The sequence below is a fragment of the Bos indicus x Bos taurus genome, chromosome 12, assembly GCF_003369695.1.
Source record: "Bos indicus x Bos taurus breed Angus x Brahman F1 hybrid chromosome 12, Bos_hybrid_MaternalHap_v2.0, whole genome shotgun sequence".
In the NCBI taxonomy this organism is placed as follows: Eukaryota; Metazoa; Chordata; class Mammalia; order Artiodactyla; family Bovidae; genus Bos; species Bos indicus x Bos taurus.
In genome coordinates this window covers 22471368-22496999 of record NC_040087.1, presented here as the reverse complement: position 1 = coordinate 22496999, position 25632 = coordinate 22471368, and the positions used below count along the sequence as shown (strand labels likewise).

At 36.5% G+C, this 25632-nt stretch overlaps 1 protein-coding gene across 2 annotated transcripts in view; it reads left to right on the top strand.

Annotated features, from left to right (window-relative positions):
- Positions 1 to 25632, top strand: part of COG6 (component of oligomeric golgi complex 6) — a 62236-nt gene that overhangs the window by 11106 nt on the left and 25498 nt on the right. For both annotated transcript variants that reach the window (XM_027557349.1, XM_027557350.1), the window contains exons 6-13: positions 658 to 740; positions 1104 to 1174; positions 4167 to 4260; positions 16822 to 16950; positions 17028 to 17119; positions 18580 to 18644; positions 19711 to 19802; positions 21231 to 21348. In XM_027557349.1, the coding sequence (XP_027413150.1) occupies positions 658 to 740; positions 1104 to 1174; positions 4167 to 4260; positions 16822 to 16950; positions 17028 to 17119; positions 18580 to 18644; positions 19711 to 19802; positions 21231 to 21348 (744 nt within the window). The remainder of the gene's footprint in view (positions 1 to 657; positions 741 to 1103; positions 1175 to 4166; positions 4261 to 16821; positions 16951 to 17027; positions 17120 to 18579; positions 18645 to 19710; positions 19803 to 21230; positions 21349 to 25632) is intronic.

The window sequence follows — 25632 nt, the reverse complement described above, 5'->3', positions numbered from 1 at the left end:
CATGTATGTTTATACATTCAGCTTTGCATTCTGCTCCTGGATGAGGGGCAAGAAAGGGTTATATGGTAGACACATAAACCATCATCTCCTGTGGTGATGAAGCCATGCTGGGCTTTCTGTGTCTTAGATACGTAATACATAGCATGTTTTCCTTTGTTATAATCTTCAGGTTTACATTACTCTTTCACAAAACTGTATACGTCTTGAAGACAGAGATTTTGTCTTTATAAACTTTTAATCTCCACATCTTAGTACACTGTTTGGCACATACGTTTTAAAATGTGAATAATGGGCTTCCCTGGTGGCTTAGCTCATAAAGAATTCACCTGCAATGTGGGAGACCTGGGTTCGATCCCTGGGTTGAGAAGATCCCCTGGAGAAAGGAAAGGCTACCCACTCCAGTATTCTGGCCTGGAGAATTTCATGGACTCTGTAGTCCATGAGGTCGCAAAGATTCTGGGGGATGCGACTGAGCAACTTTCACTTCACTAAATATCTATCATACATTTTACAAAAATTTAGAGAAAGTTGAGATCAGTATAAGAAGGCTTCATTAGAGTAGGTAGAATAATTTCTTTGTTATGATATTTCAATTTAGAGCAATATAGTTTTACCTGAAAACATGGAAACTTTAAAGTTACATTCTTAATTTTAAAGGATTTTTTCAAGGCACTGGGAAGAGTAAAACAGATTCATAATGATGTTAAAGTTCTCTTGCGTACAAACCAACAAACAGCGGGGTGAGTAGCCTTTTCAATTCATGACTGTATTGCCACTTGTGTTTCCAAAATTTTAAAGATTTTCTAGATTCTTAAAGTGTATGGCATTATGTGAAATAGAAGTTTAATCTTTATGTGTCTTTGGATAAACAGGAAGTTATACCCTGGTGTTTAGCATAAAACAGCAGTTGAGTATCTAAGTGATGGTATTAAAACTTGGCAAAGTTTATTTAATTATTAAAAAATTACTAAAAAAATTATTCCACAAAATGATAAAAAGTTAATAAGCTATAACCAAATCATTCTGTAATTAAAATAATTAGATTCTTAGATTTAGCTATTGGCTAAAACTTTTAAATAAATTATAATCGTTAATTTTTTTAGTTTAGAAATTATGGAGCAAATGGCCTTGCTTCAAGAAACATCTTACGAAAGACTTTACCGGTGGGCTCAAAGTAAGTGGTCTCTTTGATGCAGTCTAGATTCATGAATGCTTGATTTTATTTCACTTAGTATTTATTTGATAGCATATTTTGATTTTAGTAATAAAAAAATTTGAACATACTGTCTTTGTGTTTGCCTCATAAGTATCTACTATAATTCAGTACTATATATAATTAAGGATGGAAATGAAAAAATAATAAGGTCAGTATCTGTGCCCCAGATTATCTTAAGGTTGATTAGACATCCCTTGTTGTTAATGTAATCGTTAGGGTGAATTAATTTTCTGTTGCTGCTGTAACAAATTTATTTCAGTCTTAATGGCTTAAAACAAAAGTTTATCATTTTATAGTTCTGTAGTCAGAAGTCACCATGCTAAAATGAGAAGATGTGCATTCATTTCTGGAGGCTCTAGGGAATAATCTGTTGCCTTGCTCATTCACTTTTTTGGCATGACTTAGTTCTTTGAGTCGGAGGACTGAGCTGTGAGTTTCCTTGGCTACTATCACAGGGTTTTCCTGCTTCTAGAGGCCGCCTGCATTGGCTTGTGGCCCCTTGCTCCATCTTTGAAGCCAGCAATGGGTAGATGGAGTCGCTTTCTCACTTTGAATCTCTCCTGCCTCTTCTTCCATCTCATATCTCTGACTTTTCTGCTAGCCTCTTCCACTTTTAAGACATAGATGATTACCTTGGACCCACTTAATGATCTGGGAAAATGTCCCTATTTAAGGTCATCTCACATGCTAGTAAAGTAATGCTTAAAATTCTCCAAGCCAGGCTTCAGCAATATGTGAACCGTGAAATTCCAGATGTTCAAGCTGGTTTTAGAAAAGGCCGAGGAACCAGAGATCAAATTGCCAACATCTGCTGGATCATCGAAAAAGTAAGAGAGTTCCAGAAAAACATCTATTTCTGCTTTATTGACTATGCCAAAGCCTTTGTCTATGTGGATCACAATAAACTGTGGAAAATTCTGAAAGAGATGGGCATACCAGACCACCTGACCTCCCTCTTGAGAAACCTGTATGCAGGTCAGGAAGCAACAGTTAGAGCTGGACGTGGAACAACAAACTGGTTCCAAATAGGAAAAGGAGTACGTCAAGGCTGTATATTGTCAGCCTGCTTATTTAACTTCTATGCAGAGTACATCATGAGAAACGCTGGGCTGGAGGAAGCACAAGCTGGAATCAAGATTGCTGGGAGAAATATCAATAACCTCAGATATGCAGATGACACCACCCTTATGGCAGAAAGTGAAGAAGAACTAAAGAGCCTCTTGATGAAAGTGAAAGAGGAGAGTGAAAAAGTAGGCTTAAAGCTCAACATTCAGAAAATGAAGATCATGGCATCCAGTCCCATCACTTCATGGGAAATAGATGGGGAAACAGTGGACACAGTGGCTGACTTTATTTTTCTGGGCTCCAGAATCACTACAGATGGTGATTGCAGCCATGAAATTAAGACACTTACTTCTTGGAAGGAAAGTTATGACCAACCTAGATTCCATATTGAAAAGCAGAGACATTACTTTGCCAATAAAGGTCTGTCTAGTCAAGACTATGGTTTTTCCAGTGGTCATGTATGGATGTGAGAGTTGGACTATAAAGAAAGCTGAGCACCTAAGAATTGATGCTTTTGAACTGTCGTGTTAGAGAAGACTTGAGAGTCCCTTGGACTGCAAGGAAATCCAATCAGTCCATCCTAAAGGAGATCAGTCCTGGGTGTTCATTGGAGGGACTGATGTTGAAGCTGAAACTCCAATACTTTGCCCACCTGATGTGAAGAGCTGACTCATTTGAAAAGACCCCGATGCTGGGAAAGATTGAGGGCAGGATGAGAAGGGGATGACAGAGGATGAGATGGTTGGATGGCATCACCGACTCAATGGACATGGGTTTGGATGGACTCCGGGAGTTGGTGATGGACAGGGAGGCCTGGCGTGCTGCGGTTTATGGGGTCACAAAGAGACATGACTGAGCGACTGAACTGAACTGAAAGTCCATCCCCTTAATTCCATCTTCAAAGTCCCTTTTGCTTCATAAAATAGCATATTCACAGGTTTCAGTGATTAGGGCTCTTGGGAAGACCATTATTTCGCCTACCACAAGTGGTTTATGTATTTAGTTTTAAAATGTTTCAATAGTGTGTTAGTAGAATTACCTGTTAAAAACAAAGGAACATGAGGTCTTCACCTAGCAAAGGTTGGGAATTTCTGAACATGTCCTGTTTTTTGAACAGAGTAGACATTTAATCAGTATTTTGTAGACAGAATAATCAATATAATTTTACTAGTATGTATTAGTTACCCATATAAACATTCTAGCAAACTGCTTGAAGATTGCCGCTGGGGTAAAGAACTGGTGATGAATAGTTAGTATTCCCTTCCCTTCTTGACATTGCTGTGTGTATAGCAGTTATTGGGAGAAGGCAATGACACCCCACTCCAGTACTCTTGCCTGGAAAATCCCATGAATGGAGGAGCCTGGTGGGCTGCAGTCCATGGAGTCGCTAAGAGTAGGACATGACTGAGCGACTTCACTTTCACTTTTCACTTTCATGCATTGGAGAAGGCAATGGCAACCCACTCCAGTGTTCTTGCCTGGAGAATCCCAGGGACGGCAGAGCTTGGTGGCTGCCGTCTATGGGGGTCGCACAGAGTTGGACACGACTGAAGCGACTTAGCAGCAGCAGCAGCAGCAGCAACAGCAACAGCAACATAGCTGTTATTTAGTGCATATTTGTTCATTGATTGGTTTCTTCAGAACTCTGGTTTCTTATAATAATAAAATATGTTGTATACCTCATAGCAGATGTGGTATATTGAAGTTAAATAGATATTTAAGCTTGAATGTTTAGTTTAGCAGCATTAACTAGTTTTTTATTGGTATGTTCTCTAGGCTTTTCCAAGCATTTTTTAAATGTGGTATTTAGACTCTGGTTGTACAATGGACATAATAAGGGCCTAATTGTATTTTAACCAGTGTTACAATGTTAACCCTTTTTCAGGTGAATGCAGAACACTGACACAAGAATCATGTGACATATCTCCAGTGCTAACTCAGGCAATGGAAGCCCTGCAGGACAGACCTGTCTTATATAAGTGAGTGACTTTTTCCTAATTAATAAAAAAGCAAATCTACTTTTTCTTTGGTAATTTATGTTGACTTTCAGTGTTAATCAAATTTATATACAATAGTTTGAGCAGTATAATAATGTACAGTGATATTTTTATCTCACCTGGGTACCACTGGAGCATCTGCCTAATTGCATATTCCATGCTATAGAATGCAACACAGATATGAAAACCAAGATGTCCCAATATCTAGACTGCCTCTTATTTATGCAGAGGTTAAGGTCTTTCCCGCATTCTGCCATCTCGTTAATTACCTTGGAATTGTATGTAACTAAAACTTCTGTATTAACACTGCCCTGAAAGGGTGGAGGTCAAATAGACTAATAAATAATAATTACCCAGAGATGAGAAAAGAAGATTTAAAATTAGAATTCCATTAGTAGGATTCCAGAAAAGAAAGAGTTCAGGTTTTTAATCCTGTAAGTTATGGCAGCCAGGTGCTATGTGATAATGCTTTGGATAAGAACTTCATGCATTATTTACTTATATTTTTTTTATTTTTCTGTGTTTTAGTTTTCTTTTACTTTTCAAGTCCTTTTTTTGTCTTCAGTCTTTAAACTTTTTAGTTTGTGTTGGGGTATAGCCAATTAACAATACTGTGTTAGTTTCAGGTGAACAGGAAAGGGACTCAGCCATACATACACATGTATCCATTCTCCCCTAGGCCTCCCTCTCATCCAGGTTTGCATGTAAAATTGAGTAGAGTTCCATGTGCTGTACAGTAGGTCCTTGTTGGTTATCCATTTTGAATATAGCAATGAGTATATGACCTTCTCAAACTCCCTAACTACCCCTTCCCCCTCATCAACCATAAGTTCATTTTCTAAGTCTGTGCCTCTTTCTGTTTTGTAAGTGAGTTCATCTGTTCTCATTTCTTTTTAGATTCCACATATAAAGGTTGTCACACGCTATTTCCCCTTCTCTGTCTGATTACGTCACTCATATGGCACTCTCTAGGTCCAGCCATGTTGCTGCAAATGGCGTGATTTCTTTCTTTTAATGGCTGAATAATAGTCCATTGTAGATATGTACCACATCTTTTTTATCCATTCCTTCAAATCCTTTTTCATTTTTAATGTCTGGAATAGTATGAAAATGGGAAGACCAAGTAGGGAGTTAAAATTTGGGAAACAGAAAGCCAGAGAACTCATGCATTCAGTCCTGCTCTGAGTCATGTCTTTTATCTGCTTCTATATTTTTAGAAGATTTCCTTCTTACTCTGTTTTCTGATTAGAACATTACTTGTCCTGTGATAAGATTTTAGAACACAAATGCTGGGACTTGACAGATACATAAAATAATCACACCCCAGTGTTACTTACTGAGTACTCACTATATGTTAAGCACAGTTCTAAGTGTGAAAGGCTTACCATCAATAAAACATCACCTTCAACTTGCTTTACTTTATGGAACCAGACGTAAACAAATCCACTTTAGCGTATACATTAAGTGCTTTTCTAAAAGTCAAGTCTCAAATGCTTTGTGGCTCAAGTAGTCTGTGGTGGGCAAAGGGGTGTACATTAGTGAAAGTTTCTTCCGGGAAGTAGGTATAAAATGAGTTCTGAAGGTTGATAAGCATTTTCCAAGATGAAAAGGGAGGAGAGAACATCCCAGATTTAGGGAACAGCAGGTGCTAGTGCATGGGTTGAGGAGGAACATGTACCTCTAGGGACTCGCAGAAGCTGGTTGCTGGGTTAGTAGCAGGAGCTGGATCACAATAGATCTGCATGTTATACGGTTTCCTGGGATAAGCTGATGCTCATTATTGACCATCGGCTCAGTGGATCTTAGCGTCTTTGAAATTTCTTTCCCAGTTTTTTCACTGTAAGGTATTGGTGTTTGGTTATGATTATAGTACCTGAAACATTTGGTGCTTGTTTAATAATGTGTAACAGTATCCACAGATTCATATTTGTTCACAAGGTTAATTGTTTTTTTTTTTTTTTTTTTCCTGTGGCTCTTGACTTTTTTTTTTTTTTTTTTATTCTTCCAATTTTATTTTATTTTTAAACTTTACATAATTGTATTAGTTTTGCCAAATATCAAAATGAATCCACCACAGGTATACATGTGTTCCCCATCCCGAACCCTCCTCCCTCCTCCCTCCCCATACCATCCCTCTGGGCCGTCCCAGTGCACCAGCCCCAAGCATCCAGCATCGTGCATCGAACCTGGACTGGCAACTCGTTTCCTACATGATATTTTACATGTTTCATTGCCATTCTCCCAAATCTTCCCACCCTCTCCCTCTCCCACAGAGTCCATAAGACTGTTCTATACATCAGTGTCTCTTTTGCTGTCTCGTACACCGGGTTATTGTTACCATCTTTCTAAATTCCATATATATGCGTTAGTATACTGTATTTATGTTTTTCCTTCTGGCTTACTTCACTCTGTATAATAGGCTCCAGTTTCATCCACCTCATTAGAACTGATTCAAATGTATTCTTTTTAATGGCTGAGTAATACTCCATTGTGTATATGTACCACAGCTTTCTTATCCATTCATCTGCTGATGGACATCTAGGTTGCTTCCATGTCTTGGCTATTATGAACAGTGCTGCGATGAACATTGGGGTACACGTGTCTCTTTCGCTTCTGGTTTCCTCAGTGTGTATGCCCAGCAGTGGGGTTGCTGGATCATAAGGCAGTTCTATTTCCAGTTTTTTAAGGAATCTCCACACTGTTCTCCATAGTGGCTGTACTAGTTTGCATTCCCACCAACAGTGTAAGAGGGTTCCCTTTTCTCCACACCCTCTCCAGCATTTATTGCTTGTAGACTTTTGGATCGCAGCCATTCTGACTGGTGTGAAATGGTACCTCATAGTGGTTTTGATTTGCATTTCTCTGATAATGAGTGATGTTGAGCATCTTTTCATGTGTTTGTTGGCCATCTGTATGTCTTTTTTGGAGAAATGTCTATTTAGTTCTTTGGCCCATTTTTTGATTGGGTCGTTTATTTTTCTGGAGTTGAGCTGTAGGAGTTGCTTGTATATTTTTGAGATTAGTTGTTTGTCGGTTGCTTCATTTGCTATTATTTTCTCCCATTCTGAAGGCTGTCTTTTCACCTTGCTAATAGTTTCCTTTGATGTGCAGAAGCTTTTAAGGTTAATTAGGTCCCATTTGTTTATTTTTGCTTTTATTTCCAATATTCTGGGAGGTGGGTCATAGAGGATCCTGCTGTGATGTATGTCGGAGAGTGTTTTGCCTATGTTCTCCTCTAGGAGTTTTATAGTTTCTGGTCTTACGTTTAGATCTTTAATCCATTTTGAGTTTATTTTTGTGTATGGTGTTAGAAAGTGGTCCAGTTTCATTCTTTTACAAGTGGTTGACCAGATTTCCCAGCACCACTTGTTAAAGAGATTGTCTTTAATCCATTGTATATTCTTGCCTCCTTTGTCGAAAATAAGGTGTCCATATGTGCGTGGATTTATCTCTGGGCTTTCTATTTTATTCCATTGATCAATATTTCTGTCTTTGTGCCAGTACCATACTGTCTTGATAACTGTGGCTTTGTAGTAGAGCCTGAAGTCAGGTAGGTTGATTCCTCCAGTTCCATTCTTCTTTCTCAAGGTCGCTTTGGCTATTCGAGGTTTTTTGTATTTCCATACAAATTGTGAAATTATTTGTTCTAGCTCTGTGAAGAATACTGTTGGTAGCTTGATAGGGATTGCGTTGAATCTATAAATTGCTTTGGGTAGTATACTCATTTTCACTATATTGATTCTTCCAATCCATGAACATGGTATATTTCTCCATCTATTAGTGTCCTCTTTGATTTCTTTCACCAGTGTTTTATAGTTTTCTATATATAGGTCTTTAGTTTCTTTAGGTAGATATATTCCTAAGTATTTTATTCTTTCCGTTGCAATGGTGAATGGAATTGTTTCCTTAATTTCTCTTTCTGTTTTCTCATTATTAGTGTATAGGAATGCAAGGGATTTCTGTGTGTTGATTTTATATCCTGCAACTTTACTGTAGTCATTGATTATTTCTAGTAATTTTCTGGTGGACTCTTTAGGGTTTTCTATGTAGAGGATCATGTCATCTGCAAATAGTGAGAGTTTTACTTCTTCTTTTCCAATTTGGATTCCTTTTACTTCTTTTTCTGCTCTGATTGCTGTGGCCAAAACTTCCAAAACTATGTTGAATAGTAATGGTGAAAGTGGGCACCCTTGTCTTGTTCCTGACTTTAGAGGAAATGCTTTCAATTTTTCACCATTGAGGATAATGTTTGCAGTGGGTTTGTCATATATAGCTTTTATTATGTTGAGGTATGTTCCTTCTATTCCTGCTTTCTGGAGAGTTTTTATCATAAATGGGTGTTGAATTTTGTCAAAGGCTTTCTCTGCATCTATTGAGATAATCATATGGTTTTTATTTTTCAATTTGTTAATGTGGTGTATTACATTGATTGATTTGCGGATATTGAAGAATCCTTGCATCCCTGGGATAAAGCCCACTTGATCGTGATGTATGATCTTTTAATGTGTTGTTGGATTCTGATTGCTAGAATTTTGTTAAGGATTTTTGCATCTATGTTCATCAGTGATATTGGCCTGTAGTTTTCTTTTTTTGTGGGATCTTTGTCAGGTTTTGGTATTAGGGTGATGGTGGCCTCATAGAATGAGTTTGGAAGTTTACCTTCCTCTGCAATTTTCTGGAAGAGTTTGAGCAGGATAGGTGTTAGCTCTTCTCTAAATTTTTGGTAGAATTCAGCTGTGAAGCCGTCTGGACCGGGGCTTTTGTTTGCTGGAAGATTTTTGATTACAGTTTCAATTTCCATGCTTGTGATGGGTCTGTTAAGATTTTCTATTTCTTCCTGGTCCAGTTTTGGAAAGTTGTACTTTTCTAAGAATTTGTCCATTTCTTCCACGTTGTCCATTTTATTGGCATATAATTGTTGATAGTAGTCTCTTATGATCCTTTGTATTTCTGTGTTGTCTGTTGTGATCTCTCCATTTTCGTTTCTAATTTTGTTGATTTGATTTTTCTCCCTTTGTTTCTTGATGAGTCTGGCTAATGGTTTGTCAATTTTATTTATCCTTTCAAAGAACCAGCTTTTGGTTTTGTTGATTTTTGCTATGGTCTCTTTTGTTTCTTTTGCATTTATTTCTGCTCTAATTTTTAAGATTTCTTTCCTTCTACTAACCCTGGGGTTCTTCATTTCTTCCTTTTCTAGTTGCTTTAGGTGTAGAGTTAGGTTATTTATTTGACTTTTTTCTTGTTTCTTGAGGTGTGCCTGTATTGCTATGAACTTTCCCCTTAGGACTGCTTTTACCGTGTCCCACAGGTTTTGGGTTGTTGTGTTTTCATTTTCATTCGTTTCTATGCAAATTTTGATTTCTTTTTTGATTTCTTCTGTGATTTGTTGGTTATTCAGCAGCGTGTTGTTCAGCCTCCATATGTTGGAATTTTTAATAGTTTTTCTCCTGTAATTGAGATCTAATCTTACTGCATTGTGGTCAGAAAAAATGCTTGGAATGATTTCTATCTTTTTGAATTTACCAAGGCTAGCTTTATGGCCCAGGATGTGATCTATCCTGGAGAAGGTTCCATGTGCGCTTGAGAAAAAGGTGAAATTCATTGTTTTGGGATGAAATGACCTATAGATATCAATTAGGTCTAACTGGTCTATTGTATCGTTTAAAGTTTGTGTTTCCTTGTTAATTTTCTGTTTAGTTGATCTATCCATAGGTGTGAGTGGGGTATTAAAGTCTCCCACTATTATTGTGTTATTGTTAATTTCTCCTTTCATACTTGTTAGCAGTTGTCTCACGTACTGTGGTGCTCCCGTGTTGGGTGCATATATATTTATAATTGTTATATCTTCTTCTTGGATTGATCCTTTGATCATTATGTAGTGACCTTCTTTGTCTCTTTTCACAGCCTTTGTTTTAAAGTCTATTTTATCTGATATGAGTATTGCTACTCCTGCTTTCTTTTGGTCCCTATTTGCATGGAAAATCTTTTTCCAGCCCTTCACTTTCAGTCTGTATGTGTCCCCTGTTTTGAGGTGGGTCTCTTGTAGACAACATATGTAGGGGTCTTGTTTTTGTATCCATTCAGCCAGTCTTTGTCTCTTGGTTGGGGCATTCAACCCATTTACGTTTAAGGTAATTACTGATAAGTATGTTCCCGTTGCCATTTACTTTATTGTTTTGGGTTCGAGTTTATACACCGTTTTTGTGTTTCCTGTCTAGAGAATATCCTTTAGTATTTGTTGGAGAGCTGGTTTGGTGGTGCAGAATTCTCTCAGCTTTTGCTTGTCTGAAAAGCTTTTGATTTCTCCTTCATACTTGAATGAGATCCTTGCTGGGTACAATAATCTGGGCTGTAGGTTATTTTCTTTCATCATTTTAAGTATGTCTTGCCATTCCCTCCTGGCTTGAAGAGTTTCTATTGAAAGATCAGCTGTTATCCTTATGGGAATTCCCTTGTGTGTTATTTGTTGTTTTTCCCTTGCTGCTTTTAATATTTGTTCTTTGTGTTTGATCTTTGTTAATTTGATTAGTATGTGTCTTGGGGTGTTTCTCCTTGGGTTTATCCTGTTTGGTACTCTCTGGGTTTCTTGGACTTGGGTGATTATTTCCTTCCCCATTTTAGGGAAGTTTTCCACTATTATCTCCTCAAGTATTTTCTCATGGTCTTTCTTTTTGTCTTCTTCTTCTGGAACCCCTATGATTCGAATGTTGTAGCGTTTAATATTGTCCTGGAGGTCTCTGAGATTGTCCTCATTTCTTTTAATTCGTTTTTCTTTTATCCTCTCTGATTCATTTATTTCTACCATTCTATCTTCTAATTCACTAATCCTGTCTTCTGCCTCTGTTATTCTACTATTTGTTGCCTCCAGAGTGTTTTTAATTTCACTTATTGCATTATTCATTATATATTGACTCTTTTTTATTTCTTCTAGGTCCTTGTTAAACCTTTCCTGCATCTTCTCAATCCTTGTCTCCAGGCTATTTATCTGTGATTCCATTTTAGTTTCAAGATTTTGGATCAATTTCACTATCATTATTCGGAATTCTTTATCAGGTAGATTCCCTATCTCTTCCTCTTTTGTTTGGTTTGGTGGGCATTTATCCTGTTCCTTTATCTGCTTGGTATTCCTCTGTCTCTTCATCTTGTTTAAATTGCTGAGTTTGGGGTGTCCTTTCTGTATTCTGGCAGTTTGTGGAGTTCTCTTTATCTGGCGTTTCCTCACTGTGTGTGGGTTTGTACAGGTGGCTTGTCAAGGTTTCCTGGTTAGGGAAGCTTGTGTCGGTGTTCTGGTGGGTGGAGCTGTATTTCTTCTCTCTGGAGTGCAATGAAATGTCCAGTAATGAGTTATGAGATGTCTATAGTTTTGGGGTGACTTTGGGCAGCCTGTATCTTGAAGCTCAGGGCTGTGTTCCTTTGTTGCTGGAGAATATGCTTGGTATGTCTTGCTCTGGAACTTATTGGCCCTTGTGTGGTGCTTGGTTTCAGTGTCGGTATGGAGGCATTTGATGAGCTCCTGTCAATGAATGTTCCTTGGAGTCAGGAGTTCCCTGGAGTCAGGGTTTGGACTTAAGTCTCCTGCTTCCGATTATCGGTCTTATTTTTACAGTAGTTTCAAAACTTCTCCTTCAATAGAGCACCATTGATAAAACATCTACATTAAAGATGATAAGTTTCTCTACAGTGAGGGTCACTCAGAGAAGTTCACAGGGTTACATGGAGAAGAGAAGAGGGAGGAGGGAGTTAGAGGTGACCCAAATGAGGTGAGGTGAATCAATAGTGGAGAGAGTGGGCTAGCCAGTAGTCACTTCCTTATGTGCACTCCACAACTGGACCACTCAGAGATGTTCACGGGGTTATACAGAGAAGAGAAGAAGGAGGAAGGTAACAGAGGTGGCCAGAAGGATAAAAGGGGGGAATGAAAAGGAGGGAGACAGATCCAGCCAGTAATCAGTTCCCTAAGTGTTCTCCACCGTCTGGAACACACAGAAATTCACAGAGTTGGGTAGAGTAGAGAGGGGTTAGGGAGGAGACACAGGCGACCTGGTGGAGAAAAAGGAGGGTCCAAAGGGAGAGAGAGCAGTCAAGCCAGTAATCTCACTCCCTAGTGAAAAATGGGTCCTGAAGATTGGGTCCTTAAAGGTACAAAATTGGTAACAAATACATAAAAGCAAAAATTAAAAATCTAGAGTAGAGTTTGGGATTTCAAAAATACGATGTTAAAGAAAAGAAGAAGGAAAAGAAAGAGAGAAAGAACGAACAAACAAAAACAAACAAGGTCGCGAAAATTATAAAGAAAGTACAGGTACAAAATTGATAACTAATACCAGAAAGCGAAAATTAAAAATCTAGAGTAGAGTTTGGAATTTCAAAAATACGATGTTAAAGAAAAGAAGAAGGAAAAGAAAGAGAGAAAACAAACAAACAAATACGAACAATGTCACAAAAATTATAAAGAAAATACAGGTACAAAATTGATATCAAATACCAAAAAGCATAAATTAAAAATCTAGAGTAAAGTTTGGAATTTCAGATATACAATGTTCTATAAAAGAAGAAGAGAAAGAAACAGAGAAGAAGAAAAAAAAAGGAAAAAAAAAAAAAAGTCACAGAAATTATATAAAAAAAAACTATAGGTACAAAATTGATAACATATACCAAAAAGCGAAAATTAAAAATCTAGAGTAGAGTTTGGAATTTCAAAAATACAATGTTAAAGAAAAGAAGGAAAAAACAAAAACAAGAACAAACAAAAAAAAAAAAAAACAAGGTCAAAAAATTATAGAATATATATATATGAAGTTTGCTGAAGAAGAAAAAAATAGGGTCTTTTTTTTTTTTGCAAAGTAATAGGTTATAAAAGTGAAAATTAAAGGAACAATAGAGGACTTAAAATTTTTTTTTTTAATTAAAAAAAAAAAGAAAGAATGATCGTAAAAATAATAAAAATATATCTAGGGCTTTTTTTTTTTTTTTTTTGGGTGTTGTGGGTTCAGTTCATTTTTGGCTAGTTCCTTGGTCAGATTTATATTTCTCAAGATCTATAGGCCCCTTCCTATGTAGTCCGTAGTAACCACAGGGTTTTGATCTATTGCCTGTAGCTTCCAAGGCGTTTCCCTCTGTTGTATCTTCTTCTGTTTGTTAGTCTCTTCAGTATCTGGTTTCCGCCCTGACTCAAAGGGCACGGTGGAGGACACTTTTTTTTTTTTTTTTTTTTAGGCTTACTTGTTCAGTCGCGCTGTGGGGAGGGATGCTGCAAACAAATAACACTCCTTTCGAAGAGTTGGGTTGCTTTTCTGGGTGCCTGATGTCCTCTGCCGGCATTCAAAAGTTGTTTTGTGGAATTTACTCGACGTTTAACTGCTCTTTTGATGAATTTGTGGGGGAGAAAGTGTTCTCCCCGTCCTACTCCTCCGCCATCTTGGCTCCTCCCCCAAGGTTAATTGTTTTTTAAAAAGGCCTTCAGGTATTTTGGGCCTCTGAAAAGGTCAGCTGACTTCTACCATATAAATGTATTTTTTCTAAGTTTTGATTCTTGATCGACACTTGGAAAGGAGCAGTATTGCATAATAGTTTAAATGGTGGGCTCTGAGTTAGACTGGGTGTTTTTTTTTTTTTTAGATTTTTTGATGAACCCACATACCTTTATAGGCTTCGGTTTTCTTGAGCTGTGAAATGAGGATGAAAATAGTGCTTGTCGTGCTGGGTTGCTGTGAAGATTAAAATTGGAATGTTCCCATAAGGTGTTGAGCATCATGCTTCACTCATCACAAAGTACTGGCTATTATTTTTATTTTGAAAGCAGATAAAGTGGAAAATTTTCAGCTAAAGAGAAGTGTATTTAAGGCCTACCTGACAGCAAGGCAAAATGCTTGAGAGACAATAGAACTGAAATAGGCAAAGAAGATGTATCTTCACAGGAAACACAGGGGATGGGGGCCATAGTGCAGTGTGGATGGTTAAACACTTGGATGTTGAGTGCAGAAGGAAGCTTTTAGTGCCAGTTAAGTACCATAAGATGAACACTGAAAAAGAGAAATTTAGCCTTTCATCTTAAGTAATCACCTCTTTCAAAGTGGTGGTTTCTTAAAATTTAGGGAAAAACTTTATAATGTATTATGTTAACCACCAGATGGCACTATATGAACTTGATTTAAATAAAGTAGAGAAGCTACCCAAACATTATTGGGTCTCAAATGTATAGGTATCACATTTAAGAAAATGTCAGTTATTGAAGTCTTTGGGGAAAATTGCCGTACTCAGATTTTGTTAGGTCTTATATAACTGGAATGCTAATGCATTATTAACTTTTAATACATCAATTACAGAAGTGTTTTCAAAAAGAAATTTATTCCAAGTAGAAATGGACAAATTCATGTTGTCTTCTTTACTGGTAAACCTTCAGCATGTCAGTTATTAAGGATATAGTAATATATACAATGCTGATTTTTTTTATTCTTTATTTGTTGTATTTCTTAGAAAGGCTTTTACGTTATTCTTCTATCTTTTAATTTTTTTGGACAAATTTTTTTCATTTTATTTGCTTTTTGACCAGAATTTTTCCTTTTCTACTATGGATAAACATAAAACTGGGGATTTTGATTTTTTTTATTTTAACTAGAGGCATTTTAGAATATTTACATAATTTTGACATTCACTTTTATAAAGCTACATTTTCAGTTTTTGACCTTTGTTGGAAAAGAATCTCTTTTTGGTCAAGGAAATTTTCTTTTGTCTCTGGGAAAAGAGATTTCATGTCTTCGGATATCACTGAAGGTTCATTTTAGCTCATGCTCTTCTTGCTTCAAATTATATCTATTGCAGGAAAATTTAACATTAATGTTAATGTTTATTTATATTTTACAGTAAAAAGGTTAGATTCTGGTGTTTGTCAGACTTTTAAAATTGCCCCTCCCCGCATTTAAAATGCCAGTGGATTCAGTGGTTTCTGATATAACCTGTGGCCACAGTGAGTAGTCCTAGAAACAGAAGTTACATTGTTTCTGTTTATTATGCAGTCATTTGGGTCCCCAGGGGAAGATTAGGTTTACATATTTAAAAAGTTTGTGAATTTTGTGCTGTCATAAATCTGATCACAAGTCACTTCATAGAACTGATGGTCTTTAAAGGAAGGCATTCTGTACCCTAAGCATTTATATTTTTAAGAGCATGAGGGAAGAAATAGAAATAAGCACCTTGGTTCTAATTTGTTAAAAAAAAAACAGAGTGAATGTAAAGCAACTGTGCACTTTTGCAAAACTTAGCTTGATAACTGCATTTTCATCTTGACGTATTGCTGGTATGTCACTGCATGGAATTTCAAAACCATTTCCTTTTAACTAAAACCAAAAACCACACACAACCATGATCTGGTTACTGGTACATATGAATGCTCAGAGTCCTAACAATTTATTGCTATTGATTGCTTTACTACACTTTTATTTAAAAATATGCCCCCTTTCTAGCTTTCTTCTGTTAAAAAAAAAGTGGGTTTTTCATGAAATCAATAGCATATTAAAGAAAGCAGTGTAGCCTGAGAAATTCTTTTGAAAACTTTGGTGAAATTTTTGTAATTTTTCTTTATAGTAGGGTAATGAAATAATTCTCAACATTTAGTAGAGTACTGTTCAGAGATGTAAAAGTTCATGGATCTAGAATCTGCTGACATAGGACTACGAAAAAATAGTTTGTCTTCCTGTGTACCTTTAAAACAGAACTTTGAGTTGGGCGACAGTGGCGACAGAGAGAAACAAAGGCTGATTCTAGTCAAGGAAACAGGGACTCTTGGTAGCTTTAAGCCATCCTATCATTTGACCCCAAATGGTCTGATCGTCCAGTTCAAAATCTTTTTTCCCTAAAAATTTCCTTAGCCTTGAAAGTCTTCTCTCCTGCCCCACCAACTGTAATTGATAACTTGTAAATATATGTAAAAGAAAGTATTTGCTCTTAAGGCATAGCTGGTCAGTAAATTCAAGTAGCATGTAATATGTTTAACATTGGAGTCAAAATAAGCTTTTAAATACGAATAGTATATTTTGGTGGTATTTGGTATAATTTGGACAAATTTTGTTGGTATTGTAGTAATATACATGAGAGTTTTTTTAGTGTAGCAGGAAAAGTCTTATATTTTGGATTACAGAGTTCTAACTGTAACCAGCCTCTGAGAACCATATACTAGGCCGCCTGTGTGCAGTGGAGTGTCATGTTTTGGACGAGGGGTGGGACAGGACAACCTGTAGAGTTCAGGGTTTCCAGCTTGTCTCGAATTTTACTTTTATCAAATCCCCTGCTCTATCCTTTATTGCCACAACCTCTGTTACTGATTGTAAATCCCTGCATTCCTTCTTAGACATAAAAAGATGCACCTTAGGATTGGATTATCACTATGATAAATTTATTTATTAAATATTTTTTGTTTAAGCAGTATTGCTTGAGAGAATTGTGTAAAAAAAGGTGTTAGATAGCTTATCTGAGAAAGTGCATGAATAGTTTGATATAGCCATTAGGAAGAAAAACAATTGTTTGTTAATAACCTGTCTCTTCTAGGTATACCTTAGATGAGTTTGGAACAGCCAGAAGAAGTACAGTGGTTCGTGGATTCATTGATGCTCTTACAAGAGGGGGCCCAGGAGGTACCCCTAGACCCATTGAAATGCACTCCCATGACCCTTTGAGGTATAAGAGCAGACAGTATTGGGGTATTCAGTGTTTTTCTAAGGGAAATTTTCACCAACATTTAGTTTTTCCATTAGATACGTAGGAGATATGTTGGCTTGGCTCCATCAAGCTACTGCTTCTGAGAAAGAACACCTCGAAGCTCTTCTGAAGCATGTAACTGCACAAGGTGGGTCAGCCGGCGGCTCCTGCTCGTCTGAGAGGTAGCACATCACACAGGATGTCTCTGTTTCTGTTCTCGCTGCTGTTTTTCGTGGAGATAAACTCTTTACCTGAGGTGGTTCAGTAAGCGGCCTAATTAGTCTTCCTTTCTCTAGTTTCCCTTTTCCGGTGAATTCCTCTCCATCACTTTAACTGATAACATTTTTATACTGGACCTTTGGGGCCTTCCCTAGTGAGCCAGGACCCCTCTGCTCCGCTTTCAAGGTGCCTCTGGAGTGCCTGGTGTACGTTGTCTCAGATCTTGTACAGCACTATCCTCTAAAGGCAAAAGGGGATGTTGTCTCTGTGTTGTCTGCAAGCACACAGACTCAGTGACTTTTCTTAAGGTCATGAAGCTCCTACTTCTTTCTTTTCTATTAATACTACTCAGCCCCTTTTTTCATTCTCATGCGACTGTTTCACAATTTTTTGAATAATTGCCTATGTACTGAATGTACTTAAAATTTTTGTCATAATTTCAAAGAAGAAAAATGATTATTTTTGAGTTGCTAACATCTGTTTGCAGAATTTCCAGTCTTTTTAGTTGTGACTATCTTGAGATGCCTGTGATAGACGGGGTTAGTGGATAATTAAGATGTTCTGGTTTTGATAGGAAGGGAAGGGACGTGTTGCGGGGGGTGTCACTTGCCTGTCTTGCATGGCGTGGCCCCACACCATGCTGGTTCATCAGGTCATCTTCCAGGAGAGGCCGGTGTGCAAAGGGGTGCAGGACTCAAGCTCCTCATTGATGCTGAGACTAGATTCAGCATCTGTGATAGACTGGCACACAGTCTGCACTGTTTAAAGTTGTTTTCTGTTATCCTCATAACCCAATTTAAAAGAATGTATTTCTTAAAAGCTGTTAGTAAAGTATACATGAGAGGCTGCCTTAAGAGGCAGGAAGAAAATAATTGGAGTTAGAAATAGGTTCTTCCGTGGGAATGGCATGAATTCTTCTAAACTTCAGTTTCTCCATCTGTGAAAATGAAGGTGGTTACAAGCTATACATGTCCAAGTACACGGTACAGCCCTTGGGAAGTGGTCAGTAGTTAGTAAATGTCAGTTTTTCCATTAAATTGTAAGGTGTGTTTTCCATCTTATACCTGCAGTTTGTGTGCTTAGTACATCTGCCTAGAATAAGGAGTTTGTGGAACAGATCCTAATACATCTACTCATCACCTCCTTCAGTTAATTAATTTCACAATCTTTTTTCATTAATCAGCAGTCAAATGAATTGATAAAGCTTTAGGTTCAGATATTAATATAGTTAGTAATATCCTAAAAGATATTGAACTTAATAAAATACCATTAATGATTATTTTAAATGTTTATCATTAATCACAGATATTAGTGATTGTTGCTTTTTTTGTACTTCTGTGAAACAGTGCTATATGAAAAAAATTTCAGTTATGTTATAATTAACCGTAGGTGTTGAAGAAAATATTCAAGAAGTTGTTGGCCATATCACTGAGGGTGTGTGCAGACCTCTAAAGGTAAAATACTTTGATATATTATATAAAATATTTTATATATGTTATATGGTTAAATTATTGCCTTATTTGGAGTTTAAATAGCCACTTGAGCTGTAATTTTGTCAAATTAACACATTAATGTCAGATAATAAAACTTACTTTAAAATAATCATTGCCAATTTTCTATGCAAGGTTTTTGTATACTATTACATGTATTTATAATGTAAAATATTTTAGCAGATCATGTTCATTGGTATTACGACATACTCCAAAATCTAAATGCTTTCAAAAGTGTTTATTGAACATCTCCTACATATGTATTATTCTTCTGAGTGCTGCAGAGATGTAAAGGGACTAGAAAATACAATATCTGTGTTTAGAATCTAATTAGAAAATAAGAAGATATAATGTTTTCTGCAGCTTAAGCATAGATGTAGTGTAATATGTAAGTAAGCACATTCAGTGTAGTTTAAATTGTATTTGTTAGTTAGGGAATGTGAAGTAAGGGAAAGATTAGTGAAGGATGGATTTTAATTAGAAAGATTCCCGGTAGTTAATCTTGAGCATTTCAAGTTAATTTTGAACTAGAGCTGAGATACTGCCCTGGTAGTAGTATAATTAGACAAATATGTTGGAGCCAACTCAAGATCCATCCGCTTTCCTGTTCTCTAATTAATATTAAAAGAAACTTGGTTTAGTTGTTTAAAGGTAAAACTTTTTTCATTTTTTTCCCCTTACTATTGGTTCATAGAGCAGTACCTTTTTACTGATAATTTTAGGCATGTAATTTTAGTTCAGTTTATTGCTGAACTAAATTCCATTATATGCTGGTTAGAAAAACCTCAAAATGATCTCATTGTATGGATTATTTCTGATAGCGTTGCCTTGAGCCAAATTCTGTAGGTAATGGATCATTTGTTCATAGAGTATACCTGTGTTAAATTTTTTGTGTTGTTACTTAAAGAAGTTTGTGATTTCTATAATCATGAAATTTAATCTCTTTAATGCTGTTCACACCACATGTGATTAATGAAGAAAAAGTTACACTTTTAAGAAATGTTTAATTTTTTGTCACATGTTTTAATAGGTTCGAATTGAACAAGTAATAGTTGCTGAACCTGGGGCAGTTTTATTATATAAAATTTCTAACCTCCTCAAATTTTACCACCACACAATCAGGTAAGTGGAATGGTTAAATGTGCTCATTAAATCCCATGTCGTACTTCATTTCCGTTGGAACACAGTGTAGTAGTTGTGTGTGTGTGTGTTCTATTTGCTGACTAAGTGTAAACTAGTAGAACCTCCACACCATGTGAGTCAGTATTTGCATATTATACATGTTGTAGTTTGAGTCCGTTATTTCCTTTTTCCTTTCTTTTCCAGGTGTAACTGTACACACACACTCACAAACACACATTTGCACTCGCACAGCTTATGTAGCAGTATAAGTCTATAATAGAAGTATTTTTTGAGTCCTTCTGTATTCGAGATCCATGGCACTTAAAGCAACTCTATATTATACTCAGAACAGGGCATAATTAGTAAAATGTCCTATTCTGGATGTAAATAACATAAATTCTTCTTTAACATTTAGTTTTCCATTAGTGGTAAAACAGAATCATAGCTTTATCTTCTCTAAGTAATATTAATAGCTATCTTATCTTCTCTAAATTAAAGTGATTTTATCTGATTAGAAACCACTTACTTATCTAAAATACAATCTTTGACTCCAAAATTTGCATTCATTTCACGATGCATATATCTTTTGACAGCATATGTACACTTGAGCCCTATTGTAAATGTAAGACCATGTTATATGTGAGTTGTGGTAAAACAATGGTGTTCCAAGCTATATTTTTGATAGTCTATTAAAAAATCATTTTAGATGACTTTTTATAAGCATGCCAGTATCAGGAACAAAAGAATCACTTTCAGTACATGAATAGAATAAAATTGCAAATTGTTTTATATACATGGTTGTGTTACAGTCTGCAAAAAATGAGAAACCCCACTGGACAAGTCTAAGAAATATCCTTGTAGGAGAAAATTGAGAATTATAGGATGTACAGTAGTTATTTAAAAATGTTACCAAATTTTTCATGATTATTTTAAATATACTTTTTTGGCAGCTGTATAATCATAATACTTTATAATTTGAAGATGTGTTACTGATATGGCATAAGTTTTATTTAAAAAAGCTCAGTATTAATAATATTTTCTCTATAGAGCTACTGATGGAATGGCTTCCTTTAAATTAAAAGCAGATCTTCTTTTAATCTTCAGATAATCAAAACATGCATTTACTGTAATAGCGGAAAAATAGCCACATGGATTTTTGCATGCTATAAGGGTTTAGTCTAACCCACTGCTTTTCTAAGAGATCATGAGATATTGAAAACACTGTAGTTTGCTTTCATTTGTTCGTCACCTAACCTAAAAGAAAAAAAACTCATTTCTGTATGAAACTAGAGTAATTGTTTTAGTTCACAGGTTATATTCTATATAAAAACTTTTATTTAAATCTAGATCTTTTAAAAGAATTCTACCCAGTTATAGAGCTAAATTGTTTAGACCTGCTTTGCAACCAGAAATATTCTTTGCTTTTAGTGGCATTATTGGAAATAGCGCAACTACATTGTTGACTACCATTGAAGAAATGCATTTGCTGAGCAAAAAAATATTCTTCAACAGCTTAAGTCTTCATGCCAGTAAGTTAATGGACAAGGTATGTTTGAAAAATGCAATTCTTACACTGTGTGAGTCTTTCACATTTAAAAATGCTGTTTTACTGTTTTTACATTGGTGACAGTTTTTTCCCATTTCATTTAGTGTTCTCTTGAGTTCTTCCTGTGAACAAGAAAGTTCATTTCGGGATGGCTTACTGGATGTAGGCTTATAGTCTGTTTCTGCAACAGTATAACATCGAGTCATAGTTGGAAGTAGAATCTCAGAGCCCTAGTTTTACTACCATTTTTCAATAACCACAATTTGTAATTAAAGCAGACTTTCTGTGTTTAATAGGTCAGAACTAAAATGACATACAGATTGAAAAACTGGGACTTTTAATAAATACTTTTTCTAAACAGCTGGCATATATTTTTACACTGGTGGTCTAGCTTTTTCCTTATGGAATTTATGTTCCTTTGAGTTATATACTACAATTATGAAACAAGTAGGATAATAAAGAATTCCATAAAAGCAAAGGAAAAAAAAAGAAACAACAAACAAAAACCTGAAAGAGTTCTGTAAGAGCTAGTATTTTACACTGAGCATTGCGTTGTGCAAAAGTAAATTGGTGCGACCATAGGGAATGGGTTTATAACAATCAAATCCTTCTTTGTTTTTGTTTCATTATTAACGACTCAGGTTTTTCAGGGATGTATCACAGTCACCATTTTTGTTTTAAATTATGCTGCTCTATCCAATTGCCTGGTTATATTAGACGCAGGTTTGTAGTATGGTGTTGAGCAGTCAGTAGCAATCCAGTTTAGAGGCCCTGGATTTTACATTCCTAAGCTGAGGGAAACTTTTAAGAGTCTACTGTCTGACCCTAACATAGGATTCAAATTTTCTGGAAAAGCAGCATGAATTTGTGGAGATGAAGTATTTCACTTATGTGTTTTCCTGTATCACCAGAAGTTTACTAACAGGTAGTCTGTTCTTGTTTTAGATACAGTTATATAAGTTATTATTTAGACACAATTTTTCTAAAATCATTCATCCATGATACAAAATGTTGCTTGCTAATGAGAGCACAAGGGCAAACAGTGAAGGTCTGTTGGTCTCAGATTGCTCTTCCATTCATGGAAAATAGTCTGATAAATCAGTGCTTACTGTAGAATCACGTGCTTTATGGAAGACATCCCCAATGTGTTATGCTGGCACGTGAGGGAAGGATATTAGTTTAGCTCAGTCGCTCAGTCATGTCCGACTCTTGGACTGTATGGACTACAGCATGCCAGGCCTCCCTGTCCATCACCAACTCCCAGAACTTGCTCAAACTCACTTCCGTTGGGTCTTGATGCCATCCAACTATCTCATCCTCTGTCGTCCCCTTCTCCTCCTGCCTTCAATCTTTCCCAGCATCAGGGTCTTTTCCAATGAGTCAGTTCTTTGCATCAGGTGGCCAAAGTATTGGAGTTTCAGCTTCAGCATCAGTGCTTTCAATGAATATTCAGGACTGATTTCTTTCGAGATTGACTGGTTTGATCTCTTTGAGGTCCAAGGGACTCGGAAGAGTCTTTTGCAACAGCACAGTTTAAAAGCATCAGTTCTCCGGCACTCAGCTTTCTTTACACTCCAACTCTCACATCCATACACGACTACTGGAAAAACCAAAGCTTTGACTAGATGGACCTTTGTTGGCAAAGTAATGTCTCTGCTTTTTAATATACTGTCTAGGTTTATCATAGCTTTTCTATGATAGCTTTTAATTAAAAGGAGCAAGATCTTTTAATTTCATGACTACAGTCACCATCTGCAGTGATTTTTGGAGCCTCCAAAAAATTAGTCTCTCGCTGTTTCCATTGTTCCCCCATCTATTTACTGTGAAGTGATGGGACTGGATGCCATGATCTTGGTTTTTTGAATGCTGAGTTTTAAGCCAACATTTTCACTCTCCTCTTTCACTTTTATCAAGAGACTCTTTAGTTCCTCTTTGCTTTCTGACATAAGGGTGGTGTCATCTGCGTACCTGAGTTTATTGATATTTCTCCCTGCAATTTTTATTCCAGCTTGTGCTTCATCCAGCCCAGCATTTCTCATGATGTACTCTGCATGTAAGTTAAATAAGCAGGGTGACAATATACAGCCTTAATGTACTCTTTTCTGAATTTGGAACCAGTCTGTTGTTCCATGTCCAGTTCTAACTATTGCTTCTTGACCTGCATATAGATTTCTCAGGAGGCATTGTAAGGTGGTCTGGTATGCCCATCTCTTTCAGAATTTTTCAGTTTGTTGTGGTCCACACAGTCAAAGGCTTTGGCCTAGTCAGTAAAGCAGATGTAGATGTTTTTCTGAAATTCTCTTGCTTTTTTGATGATCAATGGATGTTGGCAATTTGATCTCTGATTCCTCTGCCATTTCTAAATCCGGCTTGAACATCTGGAATTTCACAGGTTATGTACTGTTGAAGCCTGGCTTGGAGAATTTTGAGCGTCACTTTGCCAGCATGTGAGATAAGTACAGTTGTACATTTGTTTGAACATTCTTTAGCTTCGTCTTTCTTTGAGATTGGAATGAAAACTGACTTTCTTCAGTCCTGTGGCCACTGCTGAGTTTTCCAAATTTATTGACATATTGAGTGCAGCACTTTCACAGCATCATCTTTTAGGATTTGAAAGAGCTCAACTGGAATTCCATCATTTCCACTATTTTTGTTCATAGTGGTGCTTGCTAAGGCCCATGTGACTTCGCATTCCAGATGTCTGGGTCTAGGTGAGTGATCACACCATCATGGTTATCTGGGTCATGAAGATCTTTTTTGTATGGTGGTTCTATGTATTCTTGCCATCTCTTTTTAATATCTTCTGCTTCTGTTATGTCCATGCCACTTCTGTCCTTTATTGTGCCCATCTTTGCTTGAAATGTTCCCTTGGTATCTCTCATTTTCTTGAAGAGATCTCTAGTCTTTACCATTCTGTTGTTTTCCTCTATTTCTTTGCACTGATCGCTGAAGAAGGCTTTCTTACCTCTCCTTGCTAGTCTTTGGAACTCTGCATTCAAATAGGTATATCTTTCCTTTTCTCCTTTGCCTTTAGAGGAGGAGTATATGTGTCCATAATAATATACAAATACAGAGGGGTAGCTTTCCAGAGAGGGAGTTACAAGAATTGAACTTTGAAGAACATAGGGGATTAGATAGGTGAAAAGGTGGGTGAGTAGAGGTCATCCTAAGTAGAGGAAACAAAAAGAATATGTAACTCTTTGTTTAATGAGACAGGATGGAATGTAGACAGAGAGGTCAGGTTGCAGACAGGGTAGTGAAGGGATTATCATTGAAGTAGTTTTTATGAAAATACATACTCTAAGGGAAGAGCCATAAGGGGACAGATTCTTGAAGGGTAAAGGTAAGTCTTCAAAAGTTGGTGACTGATAGAATGTGGTTAAATCAGAGGAAAGAGTTCAAAAATAATTCCTAAGTTCCCAACCTGGGAATATTGATACTAATTACAAGTATCTGGAATAAAGAGAAAGTGCAAAATCTAGGGGATAAGATGACGATATGGTCTAAATTAGACAAGACACACGTGGGATATCCTCTTATATAGTCAGTCTCATCCAGCAGGGAGCCGTGCATTTGGATTTACAGGGTTTTGTGTGTAAAGAGTTGAATCCATGGGTTTGTATGAGGTCACTAGGAATCATGTTTAATGAGAGTAGGGCTTCTAGGACACAGTCTTGAGAAACAGTAGCATTTAAGAGAAGAAGGTAAGCCCAACAATGGTGGGATTCTGAAGAAGGTTGGAGAGGCAGGAGAGAAATGAGAAGAGGATTTTATCAGAAAAGCCAGGAGAATAGAGGGGAAAGCATGGTTGGTGGCACATATTGTAGGAAGAGTTCTGTTAAAAAAGAGGCAGCAGGTGTGTTATCTTTGTCAATATTAGGTGATCCATGACTTACTGAGGACAGTTTTATTCATGTGGTGGGGGCAAGAGCCAGATTGCAATATGGGAAAAGCACAGGAGAGTATTACCCAAAGCTTTACTAATTGGAAAACATAGGAACTAAAAAAAACTAAAAGCAAAATGTAGGAGGCATTCTTATCGTGAAATCTGAAAAGAGAATAATAAAGCAGAATGGTAAAAGGAAAAATGGACATACATTTCTACAGTCAATTAGAAAACAAAAACAAAATTGATTATTTGTTGAAAAGATCAACAAAATTGACAGCCTTCTAGCAATTCTTTAAGCAGTGACAAAATTTAAAATTATAATATCAGAATTGGAAATAATAACCAGAGAGGAGGACTAAAACTTATTAGATATTTAATCAAATTATTGAGGGAAA